General features: G+C 44.0%; 1 protein-coding gene across 2 annotated transcripts in view; it reads left to right on the top strand.

Annotated features, from left to right (window-relative positions):
* ITGA6 (integrin subunit alpha 6) overlaps positions 1-27,054 on the top strand; it is an 87,907-nt gene that overhangs the window by 16,171 nt on the left and 44,682 nt on the right. For both annotated transcript variants that reach the window (XM_027557557.1, XM_027557564.1), the window contains exons 2-3: positions 25,118-25,242; positions 26,612-26,691. In XM_027557557.1, coding sequence (XP_027413358.1) covers positions 25,118-25,242; positions 26,612-26,691 — 205 coding nt within the window. The remainder of the gene's footprint in view (positions 1-25,117; positions 25,243-26,611; positions 26,692-27,054) is intronic.

Genomic DNA, 27,054 nt, shown 5'->3' with positions numbered 1-27,054 from the left:
TGGCACACCAACTTCAGATGGAGCAGAGGTTTGGTGTGTCAGTAGCACATTTGTGGTTGATGCTCAGGAGGAAGTGTGTGTTCAGGATGTCAGAGTAGACTGACAACTGACCCTGTTGGTCGGGCCAACTTTGGCTTGTCCTGCACTTTTCATTATTCATACCACCCTCCCACCTCCACCCACTTCCTCTGTTGCTGCTGCTGCTGCTAAGTCATTTCAGTCATGTCCGACTCTGTGGGACCCCATAGACCGCAGCCCACCAGGCTCCCCCGTCCCTGGGCTTCTCCAGGCAAGAACTCTGGAGTGGGTTGCCATTTCCTTCTCCAATGCATGAAAGTGAAAAGTGAAAGTGAAGTCGCTCAGTCATGTCCAACTCTTGGAGATCCCATGGATTCCAGCCTAGCAGGCTCCTCTGTTCATGGGATTTTCCAGGCAAGAGTACTGGAGTGGGGTGCCATCGCCTTCTCTGACCCACTTCCTCTAGAGCCCTGTTATCTAATACCTGGGAACAGCTTTATCTTTTTTCTCTTTGGTTTTATAATGATTAATTTCTCTATTGCCTGTTGAATTTAATAGGCTTTCTTTGTTCTTAATGATATTTTCATTATGAAATTTCTGGTAAGCTCTTTGGGAGCTGTCAAAATAGGAGTTTACTGACTGTTCTGAATTGTGGGCCCTCTGAAGGTGGCTTGGGTCTGATTTATCTGTTTGCTTAGAGCTTTAATGTGGAGCCTGACGTGTCATTTGTCAAAAATAAAACAAGAATGTGCTTTAAAAAGAAATCTGACCTCCACACGCAAACCCATAGGTGTTTTCAGCTGTACAGAGAGTAGTCACATAACCCAGCAATGCTTTTGCGGATTTCTTTACCACTGAAATGACTTACCACCTGCAGAAGTTAGAAAGGAACCCAGGGAGTGATCTAGAAAGGTAGCCCACGTCTTTTTTTTTATAGATGGAGAATTGGAGGCCTAGGATTTGTCATCGGTCACACAGCCAGCTCCTAAGAGAGCTGCCCCTCCACCCCTCTTCTGCCTGTGTCCAGAGGTCTCTCCTGACTTGAACCCCTGTCTTCTGCTTCTCCTGCCCAGCCCAGCAGGGATCCATCTAGCCAGTATGTCTGTTTTTATAAAAGTGTCACTGGAAAGAAGCTTCAGCTGTTCAAGTTCTACCAAATTTCTTTGAGAATCTGTACTTATCAAAAAGAGTTGCCACCCTGAGTTCCTGAGATGGCCCTGTCTCTGTGAGGAGCCCAGCTGGGCTTTCGGCTGAACATGCAGAAGTGATTGTGTGTTCTCCCAGTGGATCCCCACCCCCTCGCTTTAAATGAAAGGTGAGGTGCTGACTCAGGCTGTGACTCACCCCCGCTCCTCCCTGAGACAGGTGACTGCTGCGGGCGGGGTCGGGCAGTGTCCACAGCATCTAAGACAAAGCCTTTTACTGGACCCTGCAGCTATTTATAAAAGGTGCTCACCGCACTTAAGCCTTGTGTACGAGATGCCCCTGAATGGGGCACATTCATTCCGTTCTAACCAAAGATGTGAGGGGTTAGCGTTTTGTATTGTTGCTTCATAGCTGAGACTTCTCCCTGAATGTGTCAGTTTCCTGGACTTTTACAGCCAAGGCGGGAGTTCCCCTCTCTGATGTCATTGCATTTTATTCTGTACCTCACTTGACCACGGTGGAAAGCTTATCCACCCTCTCAGCTGGTTGGATTTTTTCTCTTCAGTATTATTTCTTTTTCTTCTTTTTTTGGAGGAGTAGAAAGGGGTAGCTTTATTACTTTGCTCGGCAGAAAGGGAGACACTGTGGGCTCCTGCCTCGAAAAACTGTGTGTCCCTCCTCGGTATATTTCCACCTCTGTCCATCACAATAAATTTGCACTGTATTGAAACGCCCAGATGGCCGCACGGTGCCTGGTACACAGTAGGTCTGGGTCTATATGCTTCTCTATTGATGTGTTGTCATGCCTCTGGAATGGGCTGTGAAAGTCAGTCTCTGACTCTTGCTTGCCTGCAGCTGCCTACAGAAAGACAGCACGTGTGAGCTTGTCTTATGCAATTATGAGGTTTGCCTTTTCGTGATTTCTGGGCACTGATTTTTGACTTCCATGATCATCTATCTCTGTCATTTTCTCTGCAAGACTTTTAATGACCCATTGTCCATCAACCAACATCATTTTTTAAATTACATTTTAAATTGATCTTTGAATAGTAATACAGTCACGTGGTACAAAGATAAGAAAACTAAAACAATCACCCTTGCACTTCTGGTTTCTAGTCGTCCTGCTCTTCTTGGAGGCAACTGTTGTTTTGCCAGCTTATTGTATATGTTTGTATTTGTTTATAAATTTGCAGACAGCTGTGAAAGGATTTATATTTTTTTACATGTGATAGCATGCCACATGTATTTTTCTGAATCTTCTTTTTTTCTTGGCGTGTTTTAGAGCTTGTTTGATGTAAGTAAAGAATTTCTTCAGTAGTTTTAATGTCTACATGGTGTTCATTTTTAAGGATGAGCCATGAGTCACTGAACCAATCTGGATATTCCAGTATATTCTAATCTTTTGCTCTTAAAAGCAGTGCTGCTGTTAAGAATTTTATACCTTCCTCTTTTCACCTAGGTAGAGGATCAGTTCCTACGGCAGTGGCTTACCCAGCCCTGTTTCAGTGATCAGGGCTAATTCTGGAGGTGTGACTGCTCTCCATGACTTTCTATCACAAACTATATCCTACCATCTGATATTATAGGCTTCTCAGCTGGTTGGTTTGCTGGAATCTTTTCAACAGCTAGAGCTGACCCTCTTAAGCCCGAGCTGTTGGATTCCTGATGGCTTCAGCATTTGTGCCCCACCTGGACCTATGCTTGTTAAAAAGTGCTTGTTAAAATTAGAATGGCTTGTTAGAATGTGTGTTGACCGGATACTGATAAGAGCACATGCAGTGCTTCATCACTGCATTAGAGTTTAAAAGGTTATGTAACATTTCATTTGATCCTTGCAACACCCTATGAGAAATCTTAAGAGCATTTCACAGATAACCCGTACGGATGACACCCAGCTAATAGGCGATACAGCCAGGACTTGAACCCACTAGGTCTTCTTGGAACTCCCTCACATTTCCGATTATGGTTTTGACTTAACAGTGTGTTACCGGGCAGGCAAGGCCTGGGCTAGCTGGAGGTATCTGCTATAAGCATGTACTATATTTTCCTGATAATAACAGGGCAAGCAGGACGGATGTTCAGCTAGTGGATGTGGTGCTGGTGGTTTAGTTGCTAAGTCGTGTCTGATTCTTGCAACCCCATGGACTGTAGCCCACTAGTCTCCTCTGTCCATGGGATTCTCCAGGCAGGGATACTGGAGTGGGTTGCCATTTCCTTCTCCAGGGGATCTTCTCAACCCAGGGATCAAACCCAGCTCTGCTGCATTGCAGCGGATTCTTTACCGACTGAGCTGTCATGAAGTAGGGCTAGTTGTTAAACTATCAAAATACTTCTGGTTGGTTAAAAAAAAAGCTTCCCCGCCGTCCCCTGAGTGTCCCTTGGCACTGCCTTGGCCAGTCTTCCCATAGGACACCCTTCTCCCGTGTTTCACCACAATTCAGCAACTAATGGGGAAATGCCCTAATACGATAGGCAGTCTGGGATGTTGCTCCAGGGCTGCAGTACCATCTGTGCTGCTAATTGGTTTCCACACCATACTGATTGCTAAATAGTTTTAAATGCCATGTTTAAATGCAGGAGTAGGTGGCAAACAATGTAAATGTTTTAGCAGTGTAACTTGTCTTCTATAAATATATGTGTACACTTTTTTTTGCCTTTTACAACTTTATTTCAGCATAACTGTGCTCACAGAAATACACTCATATGGGTTAATAGAATGCAGTTTAACTCATCTTAACACAATTTGTACCAAAAACCTGGTACATGGTTTGCTTAAAAAGAATAAAGAATTTGCAGTCTGGTTTTCCATCTATTAAAAGTGTATGTAAAAGATCCTCCATAAAATGCTGCTAAAATGAACAGCAAGAACCTTGAGAAATAAACCTTTTGTTTGTCTCTGAAAAACAATGTGTATTGCACTGTAAAAGTTTGTAAAACTGGCACAACAGAACATTGTTGTAATGTTTCAATGCCATTTTACCAAGTTTAATAACTAATGGATGTTGACAAGGGTGGAGAAAGCCTGTGTATACACGTGAAAATATAGAAGCTATCTGATCTAGTTAATATTACATGTAGATCCCAAATCTACTCAAACCAAGATTCAGATGATTTCTTAAATCTGAATTAACACTTATCAGTCCAATTCATCTGCTGAAGTCAACAAGGAAAAACTCTGCACAATAGCTTGTTTGTTTTTTTTTTTGTACAAAAAAGAAAATGGAGTCTCTTCCCCAACTTTTTAGTCTAAAACTACAGCAAAGTATTTCTTCCATTATCATGGGGTGAGAAGCAATGAGGTTACTCAAGCTTTAATCTGAATTAGCACTCAGACACCAGAGTCCCCAGGGTTAAAGACCCTGTGATTTTAGAAGTGACTCTGAAAATAAAATGGCCCTTCTTGGAGGACTAGAGCAAAACATCCGGCAATAGTTAAAAGAAGTCTTACCAAAAAAAATATAGCCCTTTATGAATTACACCTCAGTTTTTTTGAAAAGCCTCAAAGAAGCAGCTCTGAAAAGAGGAAAAAAACATAACTTAAAATATCTTGAAAAGCAATGTGAACGTAGGTTCAGAAGATAGAGATGTATTTTACAAAGTTGCCTAGGTTTAGGCTTATAATGTGTTCGAAGTATTTCAACTTTCACTCTAATACTAAACATCAATTTATAAACAATGTATTTACTTTTTATTCCTTTATGAAAAGGGGAAAGTCTAGCTTCAGTCCTATCCAGTGGAAGGGAAACTGAGGGGGGCAGAAAAAAGATTCCAATAGCCCCATGCAAATAGCACATTTTTAAATGGAAGAACTCCCAACTAGACCAGAAGTTCATATCACTAATGCACTTTTCAATGAAATGATTTTTTAATAAGAACAAATACATAGCATTAGCCTGACAATCAAGTCCTTGTTTTCTGGAGGAAAGGCCTCAAGTTCTTTCAATGTCCAGTAACAATGTTTTCATAGATCACTTTAATAAGGAGTTTTAATTTCTTTCGTATTTTTGTTTTTGGCATTCTAGTCTTAAAATCTAGATAAGAAAATTAGTCCAATTCTCCTGAAGTCAATTTTTTTTCTTTTGAAGTATCAAAGAATCTTGACTGATTCCCAGTCTCCAGTTGTACTTAATATGAATATTTTCATATGTAATATGGAAAAGGTAGCGTTTTAATATAAGATGTCTTCATGAACATTAAATCTAGTTGTTAGAAAGGTTTAACTAGCTTTATAATTTGATTTTAAAACATATTTACAGCTTGATCTGTTTGTCAGATTGTCAGAACTGAGGATTCACCTAGAATTCAACGTCATTTACAAATACCTGCTATGTATAAAAAATGCACTGCAATAATATACAACCTATTCATGTCTTGAGAGAAATATGCTTTTTTTTTTTAATCTGCTTTAAATCTTTGGCCACCTAGTCAATTCCAGGTTCAAATATCTTTTACCTTAAATTTCACTCTTCAGATTAACTAGCTTTCCACCCACGCTTTAATACTTTTTCCTAATCTTTCTTGTTGCATTGCCAAACCCTGAAACCTGCCTCAGAGATCACCAGAAAAAACAAATAAACAAATATAAAGCGATTACTTCAGAATAGAACATGGGGGATAAGAATCAAGATTCCCTTATGGAATCATACTTTATTGTGCTGTAATGAATAACTTACCAGCATATGTGTACACTTTAAATGGTGTTTTTGTTGTGGTTCCCAGCATCTTGTTTCTAAATCCTCTTGTCACCTGAAAAATTTATTTTGGTTTTGCTTTTGTGTAGTTTTTGTTGTTGCTCCTGGATATGAAAGTCTGGGTGGCTGGTCTGAGGTGTCAGGGACCCCAGGACTCATTCTCCTTGCTGCCCCACCAGGCCTCAAGCTCATAGTCCACGATGGTAGCATCTGCACTCTAGGCAGGATGGACCGAGGGACAAAGAAGAGAGCTGAGGCCCATATGTCCGAACTTTCAGAGACAGCTCCTGGAGGCAGTGGTGTGCCACTAGGTCAGAGTCCTGGTCAGCAGCACCGAGTTACACGGCACGGCCAGCAGGGAAGGGAGGCTGGGCTGAGTAGTCTTTCTTCAGGGTGGCCTTATGCCCAGCTACAAATTCTTTTACTATGGAAAAAGGGGAAAACCGGCCCTGGGTACCAGCCAATGGTCTCTGGCACAGCAACTAAGCCTGTTGCTTTAGTTATCTCATTTAAAAAATAAACTATGTGATCATACTCGTTTCCTTTTCAAAACATTGAAAAATCTGGATTTCCTAAGCTATTGAAACATTCAAACGGATATGCTGACCTACCAGGTGTGTGCTTGTTAAATGTACCTTTTCTTGGTTTTTATTAAAAGTATTTGACTGAAACTTGGTAGAAATGGAAATGTCGCTTTTTCCTTCACAAATGAGCTATTTGGTAACAGCCTTTAAGAAATGAATCTTTTTTTTTTTTTTTTTGAGTTAGCACTGACTATACACTTAGTCTACTGGCATAGAAAAACTGTATAGTAACAACATACTTGCATTTAAAATCATGAAATGCAATGATAATGATAAAATTTCATTTACCAGAAATTCACTAAATGCCTATGTACCGAGTACTGTGTGAAGGTCAAGGATAGAAGGGTGCGCTCACGGTCCAGTTCAGACAGGTCCTTGGACTTGGTTTCTTGAAAGGACAATTCACTAGAAGGACAAACGTGATTTGATTTGGCAACTGGAAAGTCAGGTATCTGACAATTCAGAAGCACAGAAAGTGAGCCAGTGGCACTTTGGACAAGCAGCTGCTTTGTGAAACTGAAAGAACAGGATTGCTGGGAGATTTTCATTCTTCCTGTTCTTACTACAGTAGATAAAAGCATTTTATCAAAAGCATTTTTATCATAACTCCTTGAGTGATGTCTTACTGGTAATGAGTTGCTTGGTCAGCTTAAAAAACTGCTTTGCATCTGATGATTTAATTTTTTAAAATAACCTGGTTATATGTTTATACTTTTATCATTTTCTGTTGAAGTGGAATTCTTGGCCATTCTCCATATAGGCTAGTATCTGTTATAATTTTGTCTTATTGGGTGCTAATTATATTCTTTTTCCTTGAGATTATTTCAGTCTTTGTTGTTGGGAGATTAGAAGCAAGTGTTGAACCAAGGTTGTTCCAAAAATTGATGCCAGGGCTGGAACCAGAATTCCTTCCCCATACCCTTCTCCGTGTTGCTATCTGACTGCTGTTGTTGGCATTCCAGTTAAATAGTTGAAATTGGTGCTAGGATTTCACATTTTCCACCCCTGGTTGATAGTGGAGGTTTCTGAGCCATAAGAGGAGCCATAAGAGAACAAAACATGTTCTGCTTTGGGTGTTTCTTTATTGCATGAGCGCTCTTGTTCTTGGTCAGTGACACACCTGTTTAAAACCTACCAAGTCAGGTAAGAACTAGACCCTCAGGCTCAGGCGTTGCAGGAGTTTCATAGTCACTGGAGACTGAGTTTAGTAACAGCATGTTTCTCCAAGGAGACAGGAAGAAAGTCTCAAGAAATGTTGGGAAGGCCAAGAAAGGATGACTGGTTTCAAGATCCACATAATGGCTGCAGTATTCTTTGGGCCCCTGTGGCGTGGATCTCAAAGCACTTTCTAGACTTTAATTATAACTCTTGTAAAATACTTAAAAAAAAAAAAAAAAGATGGATCGATCAAAGTGCTTTTGTGATGTTAGCCAATGAAGCAGAAAGGAGATTTTCAGTGTAGTGGTGTAGAGCAAGTTTAGGGAGTGCGGGACACAACCCCAGTTTGATCATGTACCAGCTGTGTGGCATCGGACAAGTTACTTGTCCTCTCTGAACCTGCATCCACATTTGTACAAGGGGTGGTAGTCACAGTGTCTGCTTAAAGAACTCGGGGTGCCTAATGCATTGTAAACAGCATGAGAGATAATAGCTCCAGTGTATAATTGTGTGTGTGTGCGTGCTCAGTCATGTCAGAATCTTTGTGGCCCTGTGGACTGTAGCCCACCAGGCTGCTCTGTCCATGGGATTTCCCAGGCAAGAATCCTGGAGTGGATTGCCATTTCCTTCTCCAGGGGATCTTCCTGATCTAGGGATCAAACCCACGTCATCTGCATTGGCAGGTGGATTCTTTACCCACTGAGCCACCAGAGAAGCCCCCAGTGTATTATTAATAATCGCTTATTTGCCCTGATTTGTAGTAGGGTATGTATTTCTCATGAGATTTCTTAGCAGGTTATTAGAAATCTAAGTCTTTTGAAAGTGAGATTGTAGATCATAGAGAAAAAGGAGCCTTGGCCTTTAAATCACCTTTCTGTGTAAATGTGAAAACCCAAGACTAGGAGGTGAACAGATTTGTTCTGTGAATTTTGGCTCATGCTTGCCCTACTGGATCAGCCAGATAATATAGTTAAATAGGGTTTTGGTGTTTCTTGGTCAAACATCCCTCGAGGTTATGATTATGATTATGATTATTATTATTTTAATGGCACCAGATTCTTGCCCTCAAGGAATAGTCTACTTGAATGACGTTGGGAGAAATCCTTGTCCAGGCAAGTTTACTTTGGAGAGGTGAAACTTGAGGCAGAGTCTTGATGCATAAAGCCTAGAGCTGGAATTGGAAGTAGTTGTTGAGGACGATTTGGTGAATTGGGGGTGGGATGGTGTGAGCCAAGCCACCAAGACTTGTGTGTGCTGGGCAAGTGAGGGGCACAGGGGCAGCTGGGGCAGGCGGCTGGTGTGGGGCCAGACGGCAGGGGCTGGCTGCCACTGCAGTGAGAAGGTAACTGGGCTTGAAGCCCCAGCCGTGTCAGGTTGCATCTGAGCCTCAGTGTCTTCACCTCCGCGATGCAGACACCTACCTCCCAATTGCTGAGACGTAGTTGAATCAAGGGAACTTCCTCGGTGGTCCAGGGGTTAAGACTGCACTCCCAGTACAGGGGGCACGGATTTGAGCCCTGATCGGGGAATTAAGATCCCACATGCTACACGGTGTGACCTAAAATAAATAAATAAAACCATAGATATTTCATTAAAAAAAAAAGCTTATGTTAAGGACTTTGTAATTAGAGAGTTCGTACAAAGGTGAGTAGTTTGCTCCCTACTCAGACGTGCGGTCTCTTTGCTAAGACAAATCTTGGGATGTGTGAGCAGTATCGACCTGCCAGGTACTGCTCTAGGTGCGAGTTCGGGGAGTGAGAGAAGAGCCCCTGCATCCTTGGAGCCAATAGCATTCCAGTGCGAGGAAGACAAGCAGTTGACACAAAGCGCCGAACATCTTTTTCGGTACTGCTGAGGGCTGCGACAGTCTTTACACAGGGCGAATCTGTAGAGAGTGACTTAGGGGAGAGCTCTTGCTAGTAAGGAGGGTGAGTTGAGAAGGTGACTTTTCAGTTGAGCCCTAAGGGATATAAAGGGTGCAATCCACAAAGGTCTGCGGCAAGAGCGTTCTCAGCTGAAGGAAGCGGCTGCAGAGACCCTGAGATGGAAACCAGGTGGGTGTGTTCAAATGACAGGAGCCAGGCCAGTGTGGCAGGAGTATTCACCTGGCTGAAGCCACAGGTAAGGCCGGTTCTGTAGGGCCTTGTGGAGCATGGTGGGTGGTTGAATTCCATGCCGGTGGCCATGGGAACCAAGAGAGGGCTAAGAAGAGGGGTGATGTGATGTGACTTAAGACGTAGAAAGAGCAGAGATTGCTTTGTGGAGATGGGCTTGAGTAGGACGAGAGTGGAAGCAGGTGGACCAGTCAGAAGGGTACTACTCTTGTCCAGGTGCAACCAGATGGAGGCTCATGTCCTGATAGCAAAGTAGCCACTGAGAAGTGGGTGAGGGTAGAATAGAGTCGGAAGGGAGAGCGTGCCCTGATGCCTTGGATGTGAGAGGTGAGGGAAAGTGAGGAGTCCAGGGTGACACCTGGGTTTCTGGCCAGAGCAGAAACTTGGGTGGACAGTATTTATTTATTAAGAGAGGAAAGACTTGTGGGGAGCATAGTTGGGCGGAAGGAAGCTGAGTTCAGTGTTAAACACAGTAATTGTGAGGTGCTAGGTGTAGACATCCAGTAGACAGCTGGGTGTTGGGGTGTGGTTCTTAGTGGAGAGGCCTGGACAGAAAACAGATGTTCTGAGAGTCACCTGTTAATTGAAGGTGTTTCTAGCCCCAGGACAAGAGTATAGCCAGAGACGTGGAAAGACTCCCAAGATTGTTGGAGCTCCTGGCGAGGCAGGAAGATAAACCTGGCAAGTATCAGCAGGCTCACACAGGCCTCCTGCCCTCTCCTCCAGCTGCCCCGTCTAGTTCCTGGTTAGACAAGACAGAGGGTCAGCATGAAACTAGACATGGGGTCTCTGAGACTTTGGGGTCCCTCTGCTTCTCCATAAGGGAAGTGAGCCCACAGTTCAAAGCTCTGCATGTGGTGCCCCCCTCCCCTAGAATTATCACATAAAGTCTAACAGTGAAGCTCCAATACTTTGGCCATCTGATGCGAAGAGCTGCCTTGTTAGAAAAGACGCTTATGCTCAGAAAGATTGAAGGCAGGAGGAGAAGGGGACAACAGAGGGTGAGATGGTTGGATGGCATCACCGACTCAGTGGCATGAGTTTGAGCAAGCTAAGGGAGACGGTGAAGGACAGGGAAGCCTGGCATGCTGCAGTCTATGGGGTCACAAAGAATCGGACATGACTGAGCAACTGAACAACGACAAAGTCTTAACAGAGAAGAGGAGCCCCTAGCGCTCAATCTTAGATTGAGGTAAGATTGTGGAGGAATTTGATATTCTGGGGATTCCTCTCAGTGAAAGAAATACGGTTTCAGAATTTGATTAAGAAAGAGGTGGAATGTAGTCCGTTTCCTTGTCCAGTTTCCCTTGATCTTCTAGTTCCTTTTTCCAGGTGATTACTTGTCTTGACTATTAAGGTCTGAAATGTAGGCTGTATAATTGACCAGGGGACCTGGACAGGTCCTCTTTGACCCTTGATTCCTGTTCCCCTAAAATTAGGAGCTCAGATGAGATCAAGCTGGGATCTGTGAGCTCCTCCAGGAACCCGGGGCCTGGTAGGGGTTGGTAGGCAGGGGATCTGCCCAAAGGGATACCAGCGCTCAGCTTTGGTCCACCTGTGGCCACCAGCACCTGAGGAGGCAGAGAGGGCTGGACGTCACCAATGGAGATGATGCTGGAGTCGAGTGGGAGTGTAGGCAGGAGTTGGGGATGGGACAGATGTTCTGCAGGGAGTGGACAGTGTGGAAGCATGAGCCAAGAGCCTGGCGGAAAGGATGCTTTCCTATGGTAGGTCTGGTTGGAGTCTCGGTGGGGCGTGGAGGGGAAGTGATGTGGTAACACTGTGGCAATGTCACAGGACTAGACATGGTGACTCCCTGTATAGGAACAGGGCAGTTCTGTATTTTCTCATCTGTAAGTAATCCTGCTGAGAATCCAATGTGGGTCAAGTAAAGGCATTCACAAACGTTAGGTCTATAGATTCTATGTGTTTAAAACCAGGAGCAAAATTCAAGCTTCATTTGATAAGTGATGTTTCTAACGCTTTCTCTCATAACCCACTGAATGGGCTCATTTTGGTGTGTGTTGTTGCAGCTGAGTCATGGGTAAGAGCATGGATATAAAGCTACCTTTGAAACCCCCCAGCCCCTCTTTTGGTTCCCAGATGCAGTGTGGGCCGTGGAGGCCAAGTGCTGTCTATGTAAGGTGTTGCTGAGCATTCCATGAGGGGAGACTAGTTTCCTTTAAGTCTCCTGGGAATGTGTTCATTGGTAGGAATCCTGGAAATTGGAACCACTGATGCCTCCCAATAGGTAACTGCGGTAGGGAGTTGTGTAGGCAGAGTGGTCCTGAAGTTGGGGCGTGGAGATACTTCCTGAAAATGAACAGGTGGATGACTGAAAGGTCGTGTCCTCAAACTGGCTGCCTGCATTTCACCATCATTTATTCAAATTCGTTGGCAAAAATGTTTTAAAACAACGGTACATTATGCTTTATAATTCTAGCTGTGACATACCGTTTAGACATCACCGTACAAAACAAAATACAGACTTTTTTTGAAAACCAACTTGAGCCCTCTAGGAATGTCTGACGTGCTGGAATTCGGCCAAGGGGTGGGGAGTGTGGTGATGGTAGGCAGTGCTGTTTCCCCATTTTCCTCTCCTTTCCCAGGGCCGCTTATATGCCGGTGCCAGCCGGCAAAGTCGATCAGATCCCGAGAACGTGCACGGCGCGGCTGAGAAGGAAAACTACAGCAAAAGAATTCTACAACAAAGATGGGGTCGAGAGGTTCAGACACGTCTCCACAAAGGGAAGCGGTCTGACCACGACTTTATTCAGCATCTTATATTTATACAGGAGAGTGTGAGAAAGACAAGACAGTTAACTTTTTCTTGGTTGACCTATACATCTTACAAAAAGTCACAAGAAATCTTGAGAGCGTGGGAATGGCACCCTGTTATTATTTCTTACACCAGATAACATTTCCCTGTGTGTGAGAAGTTTGTCCAGAACTCCAGGTGTCTGCGGTAAATAATCGCCTAATCTTTGGGGTGGCGGGACAGAGAGCTATGTTTGCAAGCAAACCCTTAAGGACTGAGGCAGCTCCCAGAGCTGTGTCTTTCAGACAAAGGACGGACCCCGTTCTCACAGGCAGCTCCCCGCACTTACAGAAACAGTGGTGGGGTTATCTGCTGCTGCTTCTGCTAAGTCGCTTCAGTCGTGTCCGACTCTGTGCGACCCCATAGACGGCAGCCCACCAGGCTCCCCGATCCCTGGGATTCTCCAGGCAAGAACACTGGAGTGGGTTGCCATTTCCTTCTCCAGTGCATGAAAGTGAAAAGTGAAAGTGAAGTCACTCAGTCGTATCCAACTCTTTGCAACCCCATGGACTGCGGCCTACCAGACTCCTCCGTCCATGGGATTTTTACAGGCAGGAGTACTGGAGTGGGGTGCCATTGCCTTCTCCGGGTGGGGTTCTCAGTTTAGTTTAAATCTGCTGTGTTGAAATTATTAAAAGTGAACTTTGCTTTTGCGTGTATTACTGAGATGAACTTGGTTCATTAGAAATACTTGTTGAGTGTCCTTTAAGTGCTGTGCCCTAAGCTGGACACTGGGGGGCCCAGCATGAGCTGAGCAGATGTGCCACCGGCCCCATGGGGCCGACCTTCTGGTGGGGCAGGTGGTTGGTGCGCCTCTCACGTTAGGATTGCTGACGTGGTCGTGCTGTGGAGGGCAAGTAAAGGAGGACTTCCAAGAGGTGGGACCTGACCTAGACTGGAAGGTGCAGTAAGGTTTTTAAGCAGTGACCTGAAGAGGAGAGTGGGAGGATTCCAGGGGGTGGGAGAGTAGCGTGCTGAGCCAGGAGAGCATAGTAGTTGAGGGGTTTGTAAGAAGCCTAGTGTAAACGGGTTGAAAGTGAGGGAGAAGGTAACCCCCGAGTGTGCTCTTCACATAGACGTAGCCTCAGCAAAAGCATTTTAGGATGCTGTTCCAAAGTCAAGTTCTTGGTGTGTGTGTACAATTCAGTATGAAAGAGACTGTTTAGATTTCCTGCTCTGATAGGCAGAATAATGCCTACAGAGTCTGTGTCCTCAACACCACCCCCCGCCACCACCACCACCCCAACCTGTGACTGCGTTAAATGGCAAAGGGGAATTCAAGTTGCAGATGGATTAAAGTTGCTAATCAGCTGATTTAAGATCAGCGAGATTGTTCTGGATTATCCAGGCGGGCCCAGTGTGATCACAGGGATCCTTACAGATGTGGAAGAGGGAGGGAGGCAGGAAAGGGATCTGAAGGTGCTTTGCTGCTAACCACCCAGATGGAAGAAGGAGCTGCGAGCCAAGGAGTACAGGCAACCTTAGAAGCTGGCGGGGCAAGGAAATCTCATCTTCAGAAAGTTGTCAACACCTTGATTTTTTTTTTTTAAGTCCAATGACACCCATTCTAGACTCCTCAACTATGGGAACTGTAAGATAAGAAATCTGTTTCAAGCCACTTAAGTTGGTGGTAACTTGTATAGCAGCCACAGAAAACTAACAAACCTCAACTCAAGGTCTTGTTATAGATGGCTGTTGCCACCAGGTTGCTTAGTAGTAATGACCTCTGATACTTTCTTTGCCATCAGGGCAGTGGAGAGTGGCTCTTACACTCTCACCTGGAGGGGGTTGGACTGTGGTCCTTCTTCAGTGAGTACTTGTGCACCCCCATGTGCCAGCACCTGCTCCAGGAGCTTGGGATGGGTCTCTGGGTCAAAAACAGCAAGATTTGTGCCCTCATCGAGATGCATTCTAGGTGCCTCATGCCCCTGACCTATGTGAGGGCAGAGACTTTGTGTCCAGACACTCAGCCAGGCAGAGGGTCACTGCTACATGATTGTGAATAGCAGTGACTTCCCTGGAAAAAGACCGGTTTGTTTCCTATTTGACTACTTCTTGGAAGGCTAGAGTTTTAGCCAACATACTTATACTTAGTTTTCAGGTTGTTTGGAAATGATTCTTTAGGACTAATAGTACATGTTTAATACAATAATATTTGCTAGTGCACAGCTGACTGCTGCTGGATGTCAATTCTTGTGAGTGCAGAGTTCTCGCATATATTTTTAGATCTCCAAATAACCAGTCATCACAAAAAGAATAGTTTGTTTTATGACTTTAATAACATATATGATATACACTTTGTTTGGAAAGCCTAACAAGGGGGTTAGTCTGATGATTGACTGATTCTCTAGTTGAGACTGATTGACTGATTCCAAAAGAGAGAGAAGCAGGCCCTCTCTCCTCTGAAGGAATTTGTTTCAGAGGCAGAGTTTAGATTAAAGCACAAGTAAGACTCAGTGCTTCCTGTTCTCTTCACCTGGTGGAGAAGGAAGGAGGGGAGGAACGGATAAAACTCGAGCAGTCTGGGCAGGTTACCAGGTTTGATGATGGTGGCCAGGGATGATGAGTGGGGTGTGGACGTTCCCTGTTTATCACCGGTCCTTGGCAGAGGAGGGACAGTGCTTCTGTTGGTGGACACCTGGAGATTGAGTCTGGCCAGAAGAGGGGCTCTCAGAAGGCCAGTGGAGCTTTGGTGACCAGACAAGCTGTTCTCGGGTAGCCTGGTCACGTGGGGATTGACTGTAGGGCCTCCCAGGCCAAAATAAACTCCCTGGTAGCTGTGTGACTGTGGCCAAACCCAGCCACACAGTTAGATTGTCAGGGATAGCATTATTAAATTCAGGCTGTTGCATCAGTCAGGTTCCATTGCTCTCCTTGTATCTGAGGCTGGGAGGACTGTATAATTTGTCTACCAAACTGGGACATTTTTGAGAATAAAAGGGGCCCAGGTCCCCAGGTGTGAGTCAGGCGTGTGCTGGGGAAACCTGCACCTTGTCAGCCCAGCTAAGGGCAGGAAGCTTTAACCACTTTGTGGACACGCTGACCAAAAATGACTCACTACAGTGTGGCCTCTGTGTGGAAGGGCCTAGACCTTTCAGAGGAGGAGAAGGTATGACCTGGGGCCTTTTGTAAGATGCCTGTCCGCTACAGAGAGCTCTCCAACTTGGGGGTTTTAGAGCTGTTCTCTGTATATCCTTAAATATAAGGCAAAATCTATTTTTTATCCCCAAATTATGCCACCTTATATTTGAGCCCTTATAAAAATCATTCTCTTATGAGAGCTGCACTCTTGATTACTTTACTTGAGCGACAAATTTTTGTTTGCCGAAAACACAGTAGCCCAAAGGGACCGCAATCAGTTATAATTATGGGTGCTGATAGAGGTTAATTTTTTTTAATATTTAAGTAAAATATGTTGATTTCAAAAGGCAAAGAAGTTTAGCTCACATTTAGTAATAATTCTCAGGATTTGACACCATAATTGCAAGTCTTAGATGTGGTTATAAACTTGAAAATGTCCTAGAAATGCTTTGAAAAAACTGGTTAGACAGTGCCTTCAGAAAGTAATGTCAAAGCAGCTTTTGGAGTTTGAATACAATTAATTGCTTCATGAAATAAAACTATTAAATGAATATTAAATAAAATGTTATTCAAAACCTTTGTATAAATGATCAAATGTCAGTGGACTGTTTCATCTACATTCATAAAGACATAAATATACAAACTGATTAAAAAAGGATTTTTCCCCCCCCATGCATGGAGTCTTATGAGGCATCCTTGGTATTTGAGGTGTGGCGGTTATAATAGAGATGGTGTGGTAATAGCTGGGAGAAGGACATTCATCTTCTAATTGCAAGGACTCTAGGCTGGGTGAAAAATCTGATTCCTTCAGATTCCTTCAAAAATGATTGGATTTTGATTTATGGTTTCAGATGGCTGACTAGGTGTGCAGGTTCCCCTGCAGGCTCCTCAAGGCTCCGTGATGGCTGCGAGATTATTACTAAAGGCAGAAAGCAGATTGGGATCTGACTTATGACTTCACAAGGGAGGGAGCCACACTCACGGGTGTATCCTGCAGGGGCCATCCTGTGTCCACCCTGAGACCCCTCAGCTGCGGCAGGGACTGGGAGTGAGGGGTGGATCTGGAGGTGAAGGTCTGAAGGCTGGACCGCAGGTGCCAGGTAACACCTTCATTCCCGTCTCTCTTGAGTGTGGAATGCTGGCAGTTAACACTCTGGCAAAACAAAACATAGTACTTTTTTTGAGGGGGAAAGGGGATGGAAATGCTGACAGGTACATGTTTTACAAAGCTTAAATGATTATGTCTCAGAGATAAGAATGGACTCTTGTAAACATAAGTGACACAGTTATGGTATTTGAAAAACAGCTAAGGAAAGCTAGGTTTCCTTAGTGTGAATGCTGGCACCCTAGGAATTCAGCCTTCTTCCTCTGGCTTTGGGGCTTCCCAGGTGGCACTAGTGGTAAAGAACTTGCCTGCCAATGCAGGAGACACGTGCTCCATCCCTGGGTTGGGAAGACCCCATGGAGGAGGGCATGGCAACCCACTCCAGTACTCTTGCCTGGAGAATCCCATGAACAGAGGAGCCTAGCAGGCTACAGTCCATAGGGGTGCAGAGTCGGACACAACTTAAGCGACTTAGCACACCTCTAGCATTGAAGATGGGTTTTCAGTCATGACAGCAGGTCCCTACTCACTCAGCCTAAAGTGACTCCTCTGTCAGCAGGCCCCACCCAGAACTCCCTTTCAGAATTCCTGATCGAGGTGAGACGGAGCCAAAAACTGACCTTTTTTAGACAAGAGCAGAGCAAGGGAAACAAGGATTATCAGACATGTGATGAGAGCTGGCAGCATAAAAGGGAATGCCTGAAGTAAACCAGAAGGAAAATTGGAAGAAAATCCAGAAGCAGAAAGAACAGAGGGGGAAAAACCCTTCTAGGTAAAATGTTTAGAATTTTGAGGATATGTTAATTCACAAAATAAGAATAGGGTGCATTGTTATGTGAAAGGCACAATCCATCAAAGAGCTTTTGGACACTACAAATTTAATTGCTGAAACTTAAAAATTAGAAATACTAGAAAATTAAATCTCAGAACTATAAAGAGGGAAGGAAAAGGTAAAGATTAATCCAGGAGGTCCGACACCTGACTAGCTAACAGAGGTTCCAGAGAGAATAGAAAATGGAATGAGTGACATGATGGATGCACCATGAGAATTCTCTGGAACTTGACGTCCTAGCTCTGTAGATTGAAAGAAGCCACACAGCACATGGTGAGTAAGTAATGGTTCAACATAGGTACTGTTGTTGTGCTGTTTGGAATGCCTCGGATAAGATGCAGAGCCTAAAAGTCGCCTTTAAGAAATGAAAATAGGACTTAACGTCAGAATTTTCATTGACAACACTGGATTCTAGAATAAATTAGAGCACTAATGTCAAGGTTCTGAAGAATGTGTTGTCCAACCTAGATCCTACACCCAAGCTCTCAGTCAAGAGCAGAGCAAAATAACATTTCTGAATATGCAGCGACTCAGTTTACCCATCATGTACTGTTCTTTAGGATGACATTTAAGAAAATCAAAGAGGAAAACATGAGCTCCTAGGTCAAAGGAGACCAACTTGAGAGGGCAATGAAAGGAAGGGCTAGGATGACCCCGTATAATAGCCAGAGATGACTCTGACCTTGCTTCTAGAAGAACACTCAGGAGCTCCAAGGGCCCTGAGGAGGACATCTAAGCAAAGACAGCTCCTGACTTCCACCCAAGGTATGACTGGGAGCTTAGAAACCATAGAGGTTGGAATGGAAGCAAACAACGGAAGGGGAAATAAAGGTCATGAGAATGCCAAGGAAAGCAGAAGTCGTGGTCCAAATGTCAGGCACACCAAACAATTGATAGAATGTAAGGAAAGCAAGTCTGCGTGACCTTGATGCTAGGAACAATACCCTTGGGGGCCAAGAGCTTTTCTCAAATTTTATTTATATTTTCCTTTGGCTGCACAGACACTTTGTTGCAGCAGCACAGGCTTCTCTGGTTGTGTGTGTTCTAGGGCGTAGGTTCAAGAGCTGTGGAGTCTTATCCACTGGACCGCCAGGGACATCCCCAAGAGCTTCTGATGGTCGTGCCTGATAGAGAGGAACTTCAACGCTGTTTGGTTCAGCACTGAATAACATTTACCTGGCTATAGAAAAGAACAGGTGACCAAACTGGTTACAACACAAAATGTAAATGGGAATGGTTCTGATAATAGTGTAAAAATAGGATTTAGAGAAACCAAGAGGAAAGTTGGGGAAACAGTGCAGATAGCATCATATTCTTAACTGGGGAATGGAAAATTTTTTTTGTCAAAAGTTGATGAAGGGTAAACAAAAGTTAAAATACATTACTTGAAACATAAAGGGTAGCAAATAGAAGAAATAATGTAGTTATTAAACATAGGAGGGAAAGTAGCTCATAGTTTAAGCTCTCTCTTTTTCCTATTGTGGCATCAACAGTTAATTGCCTAAAACTGATAAATTGAGAAATAAATGTATCAGCATAATATCTAGAGTTACAGAGTTTTTTAAAAAATCCAGAATTAAAAAGGAGTTTGCCCGGAGAGTAGGGTCTTGGGATGAATGTGGAATCTGTTGCTCTCTACTGTAAATTCTTTCATTTTTATTTCTTGCCATTTGTCATTATTACTGTTAAAAATTAAGGACTGAACTCGAAGATGGGCTAAATGTAGAGGTGACAGTTGAATTCTTAATGTCATCTTCTAATTTAAGGCTTAATTTGGACAAACTAAGAAGGCTGTGTTTTAAGTTAAGCAATAATAGTGTCCTTGTTCTAATGAAGCAGTATTTCACATTTCCTGGGACAAAGTTGCATAGCTAGAGACAGAATCTTTAATCCTTGAGGAAATGAATTAGTGCCAAAAACAATGAAGCAAAGCTGCTATTGTCCTTAGAGTTTTAAAAGTACCCCAGTGTTGAGAACTTTTGATTGCTTTATTAATAGTTATGCAAAAGTATACCGACTCTCTTTGGGAGAGAACTTGACTATAGGAAACAGGAGTAAGGCTTATTTGAAGTTTGAAATAATTTTGTGATTAGCATGATAGGGTCCTGGATCTTTGTGCCAAGAATTTTGATCTAGACTCCAAAGACCTGAATTTATGTTACTGCCACAGTTGTGTAGTTTGACATTGTATTTCAGTATTTCAAATTTTATTTCTCATCTTTAAAGATGATGTGGCTTTGCACATTTTGAGTTTTGTATCTTACAGGTAGGTTTCCAATATGTTAGAATCCCAAGGCGGTTTTTATGTCAGTACAGCTTGAAAACAGTGGAGGTGATCATCTACTGGCCCTGTGGAAAGCAATTTGGGAAGTAATTTTTCTTGTTCATTTTGGTGTCTAAAACAATCTAAGTTCAAACTCAGACTCTTGTCCTTCCTTGATTACAGTTTTTCTTTTGACCTGATAAGGGAATAGGTTTCTTGGACCGTGTTCTGTTAATTTCCACCATTTCCCTTTGAAGGCCATAACTTTTAGGTCCCTTGATCCCTGTCACTCTGAATGTGAGTTGCTACCGTACTTCTGAATTCTTCTACTCATCCTGGGTGGGTCAGTAAGAAGAGCAGCCACTGCTGCTGCTGCTGCTTAAAGGAAAATGAACGGCCTGGCAGCTGCTGCCTGGGTCCTAGGAGTTGCTGTGGGGCATCCAGGCAATGCCCAGACTGCCTGCTGCTCACTAAAACCAGCTTCACAGGGGGCAAAAAAGTAGGATTTGAGCAGAAAGTGGATTTGGATGCGGCCCGAGTCTTCCCCCCAGATTCAAGCTGCCCCTCCTAGAACTGCACTTGCTGTGCTATCCCAGGAGCTGGCTGGTTCTGATTGGCTTAGGCCAGTGCCCAGGTCCTAAAAGACTTAATTAGGAAGTAGAGGGGTTGCACCAGGCCAATATCATTGACTGGGTACATACAGCTCTGTTTTCATTTCTTTGTCCTTGCCAGGCATAGCCTTAGCGAATGGGTTGTGATCTTTTGTGACGAAGGCTGGTTCTAAGCAGAAATCAGAATTTGCTTAGTTCCTGAACAAACAAGGGCAACTTTACCTTGAGGATTAAGACACCTGTCTGTTGTTGACTTTGATGCGGGGGAGGGAGGGTACCAGGTTCTTCCATCAAAGTGCTTCCTTACCTTTTCTAGGACTCTGATATTATCTGACTGAGCTCCACCTGCCCTCCCCTTTGTTTTCCTGATTTTCCTCTAAGTGTGGGTTTCACGGAATGGGGTGCAGTTAGAGCAGGGACCTGGGAGAAAGGACAGGGCTGGGAACACAGGAGACAATGTGACAACTGTTTTCCAGAGGCACGTTTCTCTCGTTGTGTCAAGTTCTCTTTTCCTTCCGTGTTGTCCCCCCACCCCAAAATCTTCTATAGGAGCTTGGCATTTATAGCACAAGGGAAATTTTTGCTGCCACAGCTCCTATAACCAGCCAGCAAACTGGAGTTGAAGGGCCAGTCTGTCATGCTTGTGTGTTAGAGGGTCAGGGAAACTGGAAATCTGCAGGTACCTAGAGGCAGAAGTCCTCCCAGGTAGCTGGGGGGTGGGGGTGGGGTTGTGGCCGGAAGGAGCTGGAGGGAGCAGCTTGATCTGAAGGATTGTCTGTGTAAATGGAACAATCTCCGCAGCATTGTCAACAACAGGAAACCCGGAAGCACCTGTTGGGCTAAAGGGTTGGCGGAAGCCAGCCTGCTCGGCAGGTGCGCCTCTGTGGCCCTTTGCACCAGAACCTGGAGCTCTACAGACCAGGATGCCCATCCCCTTCTTGTTGCATCGCCGATTCTTATGCCTCCATTAACTCTGGCTCCTTCCCTGTCAGCCTTTGCACGTGCTATGCCCCTCACCGGGCCACCTCCAGCTCCTGACATCTCTAGGTGACACTTCCTTGGGGCAGATTTAGCGCCCTCTGGACCAGGCACAGCACTCTGCCCCACCGTGGCATGGCTTCTACCTCCCTGCAATTTAAAGATAATGGATCTGGCTTCCGCAGGGCCAGGGTTGGGCAAGGACAGGGGGCAATTCTTACTCATCCTAGGAGGCTCTTAAATGTTTGTGGAATGAATAAACGAAGGAATGAGCAAGGCCGGTCAACTGGAAATAACAAGCCCAATACCTGCCTTTGGGGTAGCTTGCCAGGCTCCTTGGGCGGGGATGAGGAGAGGAAGTGGTCAGAGAAGATACACTGTAATAACCTTGGAACTCCTGGCCTGCTCTTTCCCGCCTTTTCCTTGGAGTCATCATTACCTTTATAGGAAATCTCCTCCGGACCTTCACCCCACCCAGCTGCAAAAATGCTCCGCCTTCCCTCACACTTTCTGAATTGGTCTTAAATCTGTCAGGAAAGGAAACCGGTTTTGTTTCAGTGTTTCACTTGTGTAGGTTTTGCCCTTCCAGCTGGACTGTAAACACCTGAAAAATCCTGGGTTTTATTTCCTAGGAAGCAATTTAAAGGAATGGAGAGAACATGGCTCCAAAGTAGTTTTTTCCCTGACTCTCAGCTACCTAGGAGACCTTAGGGGAGAGTACTTGCCCTCCTCCCAAAAGCCTGTTTGCTCATCTGTAGAGTTAGAGGGCTGAACACATTCTCCAGTGCTTCCAGTGCCCACATGCTGTGCTTCTGACCCCAGCAGTTTGCTTATCCCTCCCAGTACCTGGACAGGGTTCCGTATTCACCCTTGCTGAGTCACTGAACTTGTTCACTCACAGGGTCTAGGCTAGTTGACCTTGCAGCTCTTGGTCTCAATCCCTGGGATCAAGCAAGGATGATGTTAACGAAATAGGTGTGGGATAGCAGCCCTTGGCCTTGCTCTGCCCAGAAGTCCTGCCCAGTGTCTCTTCCAGTTCTGTACCTTGGAGTGTGCCACTTCATCCTGTAAATGCTGGACAGATTGGAGGTAGAGGCTGATGGTGCTGCCATCCGAGGGGCTGGGGGGAAGGATGGTGCTAGGGCTCCGGGTTCACATGTGAGTGAGTCTGCCAGTGTTCTGTAAGGTCTGCTTCACTGGCTCTCCCTGGCAGAGTCTGGCAGCCCTCTCTCTTTTCTCAGTGCATTTTTATTCCTTGTACCTACTGCACTGCATTGGTTTTAAAAGAAAGTATGTTAAATCCTTTATTGGGATCATAGCAAAGACAAAAGCAATAAGGCCTGTCTGTCGTTGAGCTGGGAGAGGGTGGTGTAATTATTTGTCTTAGTTTTTGTTATTTGCATCTGAGAGTTACGCGTTTCTTGAAGGCCAGGATTGGCTTTTCTGTTTTGGGAGTTGGCTGTTGGTTTACATTTGTGTTCCCAGCCGTTTTTCCCAGCTCTAGCCTGGTTGCTCTTTCAGCTCTGTTTCTCTCTGTCCAGTGTCTGGTGTATATCCTTTTCTCTTTATTTCTTTTCCTTGTTGTCAGTTAGCCAGACCCCAAAGACTGTAAAACTGATGGTAATTAAGATATTAGCAACCGAAAGACCTAAACAGATGTTTCTACAAAGAAGACATATAGATGGCCAATCTCAACATTGGTCATTACTAGAGAAATGCAAATCAAAACCACAATGAGATGTCACCTCACACTTGTCGGAATGGCCATCATTAAAAAGTCTACAAACAATAAATGCTAGAGAGGGTGTGGAGAAAAGGAAACCGCTCTTGCACTGTTGGTGGGAATGTAAATTGATATAGTCCCTATGGAAGATGGTATGGAGATTCCTTAAAAAACTAGGAATAAAACCAGCATATGACCCAGCAATCCCACTTCTAGGCATAAACCCTGCGGAAACCAGGGCTGAAAAAGGCACATGTATCCCATTGTTCATTTGTTCATTGTAGCACTATTTACAATAGCTAGAACATGGAAGCAACCTAGATGCCCATTGACACATGAATGGATAAAGAAGTTGTGGTACATATACACAATGAAATATTACTTAGCTGTAAAAAGGAACACATTTGAGTCAGTTCTGATGAGGTGGATGAACCTAGAACCTATCATACAAAGTGAAGTGAGTCAGAAAGAGAAAGATAAACATCGTATTCTAATGCACATATACGAAATCTAGAAAAAATGGTACTGAAGAATTTATTTACAGGACAGCAGTGGAGAAACAGACATAGAGAATAGACTATGGACATGGGGAGAGGGGAGGAGAGAGTGAGATGTATGGAAAGAGTAACATGGAAACTTACGTTACCATATGTAAAATAGGTAGCCAACAGAATTTGCTGTATGGCTCAGGAAACTCAAAAGCAGCTCTCTATCAACCTAGAGGGGTGGGATGGGGAGGGAGATGGGAGGGGGGTTCAACAGGGAGGGGATATATGTATACCCATGGCTGATTCATGTTGAGGTTTGACAGAAAACAACAAAATTCTGTAAAGCAATTATCCTTCAATTAAAAAAATAAAGGCATTAGCAAAAGAACACAGCAGAAAGATAGTGGATCTTTAAAGATCCCATTGGCTGAGAAGCAGTCAGCTTTTAAGGATTGTGGGTTTAGCTTAGAATCCTGTCTTACTGGAGGTGGCAAGAACCGTGAGGTGGGAGGGGAGAGGGAACATTGTGGTGCCTACTGCATAGAAGGTACTCTCAGACCATCCCTGAATCCTTGGTGGAGACTGATTGGATGATAGAAGAGCTTGTCAAGATGACCAAGTACCAGAAAGTGAGAAATGATGCAGAAAGAGGCTACAAAACAGTAATTCAGTCGAGTTGTGTCTCGGGCAAAGATTTGGTTCCAAATCTAAATTGTTAAAAGGTAAACTGAGGCATATTAAAAACTTGACAAGTTTATTTGAGCAGAAATCAGTGCAAACCTAGCAGTGTCGAACCAGCAGGAGCAGGGAAAGACACAGAAAGTAAGGACAGTAAGGAAGCAAAGCGAGGAAATGATTCGATTGGCTTACCGTCTGGGTGCGCCTGTTTGTGATCGGTTGCCCTTGGGTTTGGTTTTGTAACCTTGAGACATTTACAGGCTGGGATTTCAGTTTGCTTCCATAGGCTGCCATAGCCTTAGACCCACCTCAGTCCAGTGGCCACCTGGTTTAATCAACTAAACAGTATATAAACTGGAAACCTGGGGGATATTCAAAAATTACCTTTGAACCCTGCGCCCCCACCCTAAGAAGACACAGTGTTAGAAACAGAAGTATTATCATTTCAGTTTAATGTGACCATTTTTCTCCCCCAGTGAGGGAGTGTTTGTTTTGTCTGAGTTCCTTGTGATGTCCTTGGCTTAGGTGTAGGGGGCAAGCTCTGTGGAAAGTGTCTTCTAAAACACCAGACTCGTGCCCGGCAGCGAGCTGCTGATACTGTGAGAGACGGGCGTATCTTTCACCTGTTTCAACAACCCCTCTTCTTGTGCTTTACTTGCATCTTTGTTTGTGTGCCACGGGCTCTGCCTTTGTTCTCTCTCACCACCTAAACTGGCAGAGAATTAGGCGGCTTTTTGACAAGAGAATAATTCCAGTATCTCTTGGCTCTGTCTCTAAATGTTAAATGCATATTCAGCTCAAATCTCCAAATTCTCTGTTTCGTCAACAGATTGCTCGTGGGGGCTCCCCGTGCAGTGGCCCTTCCACTGCAGAAGGCCAACAGAACAGGAGGCTTGTACAGCTGCGACATCACCTCCCGGGGGCCGTGCACGCGAATTGAATTTGATAACGACGGTGTGTTCTGTGCTTGCTCAGTGTTCCTTTGGCCAACCCACTTGGCCTTTCCAAGAGGAAGGAAAGAGGGGGACAAGCATTTATTCTTGGAGAGGAGGCCTCTCTTAATTGCATGGGCCTTGACTGTTTCTTGCTTGCCCTGAAAACATTTACTTTTTAAGTCACTTTGGCTGCCCTGTTTTTGCTGTCTCCCCAACCCTGGTTTCCAAACTGGTATGGTGTATTGATATTGCCACCTAGTGATGTGTTGAGGTTCTACAGGAGACTGTTGAAAAATGGTTCAGAAAATTGAATGTGTATCCTGTACTCAGCAGCCAAAAGTTCTCATTTGCTGTTAAAATATTAGGGAGAAAGGCTGTTAAATATAAGATCTCTCTAAAATGAGAGCTGGACGACATGGATAAAATTTCCCTACTGTCTCAGATAGAAGCTTGTTTTGTATAGACTGTGTGGTAGGCAGAGCAATTGGTGTCCTGAGAAGCTGCAGCCAAGCCTAACTTGGCATTCTTGGTCGACGCAGATTTGCAGCTTCATGTTTATGTTCTTCTCTTGTTTGTTTTTTTTTTTTTCTAATCTTTTTAGCAACAATTTTTTTTAACTGATTGGAAAATAATATATGTTAATTGTGAGAAATCTGTAAATAACATTGAACTATAAAGAAAGAAACCCAAACCCACAGATAATGTAGAGATAATCCCTATTTATTTAACATTTTGGCATTTTTCCTTCTGCCTACCTAAAGTTGTTTAATTCTGATCTTTTCGTAATGATTCAAAATTGAAAATCATGCCTGCTTTCTCATTAAGGAAGGCAAAATTTTGGATGTAGGGTTATACAGTAGGCTCAAACTGATGCTGAAGAGCACATGATGAGATTTTTGGTTTCCCTCTCTCCTTTTTGGAAGGAGGAGGTAAAAATAAATATATCACTTTACTTTTTTCATCAATAGAAAGATAGAAAGTGGATCTGAGGCCTTGTTTTCCCATCTCCAGTAAAGAAAAGCAAAGTTCATGCTATTAGGTAACACATTTGAGGGTATGTAGAGAAGTAACTCCCTTTTTGTTAGTTTGGAGGGTCTTTTCTGTACTTGGGACTCTGGATGTCAGAAGGTGAGGGGCCACCAGGTAGAATTATATATTTTATGTAAAGAATTTGGTGAAACATTCATACCAATAACCACTCACCTGTTTTCTTAAGATGGAAAGTAATTTTTATGGATTGAGTAACTGCACTTACTAAGTACTTAGACTTAGAATCAAGGCAGTTTAGAAGCTGTTTCTTACATTTTTGCTCATTAATTGGTTCATGGCCTGTTGCAGTAGCTTTGAAGTCCTAGCTGTGTGTGTGACCTATGCTGCTTTCTCCACAGCTGACCCTTCATCAGAAAGCAAGGAAGATCAGTGGATGGGAGTCACTGTCCAAAGCCAGGGTCCAGGCGGCAAAGTTGTGGTAAGTATAGAGAGGTGTGTCCATTCCGCGCTGAGTGCCTGTTGTGTGCTAGTGCTGGGCTTATAGCAGTGAACAGAGCAGACAGCTTCCGCCTGCCTAGAGTGTACATTCTAGAAAACTGACTGCTATACAGCAGGAATTGATGTCAAGAGGAAATCAAACCATTACTTTTTCTGTGATTCCTGATTTACTTTGAAACGGCTCTACAAGCTGCTTTTCCTTATAACGTTTAGATCCAAAAACCTTACTTAAAAGCCTTTACTGAATGTCCCTACAACTTTAGGTGGTCTTGAAAAAGCAAAGCAAAACCGTACATGGTTTTTGTCCTAGGAACTATGCAGCTATTATAGATGAGTTACAAAA

This window comes from Bos indicus x Bos taurus, chromosome 2 (assembly GCF_003369695.1).
Source record: "Bos indicus x Bos taurus breed Angus x Brahman F1 hybrid chromosome 2, Bos_hybrid_MaternalHap_v2.0, whole genome shotgun sequence".
Taxonomy (NCBI): Eukaryota; Metazoa; Chordata; class Mammalia; order Artiodactyla; family Bovidae; genus Bos; species Bos indicus x Bos taurus.
This window is presented reverse-complemented; position numbering and strand designations above follow the sequence as displayed.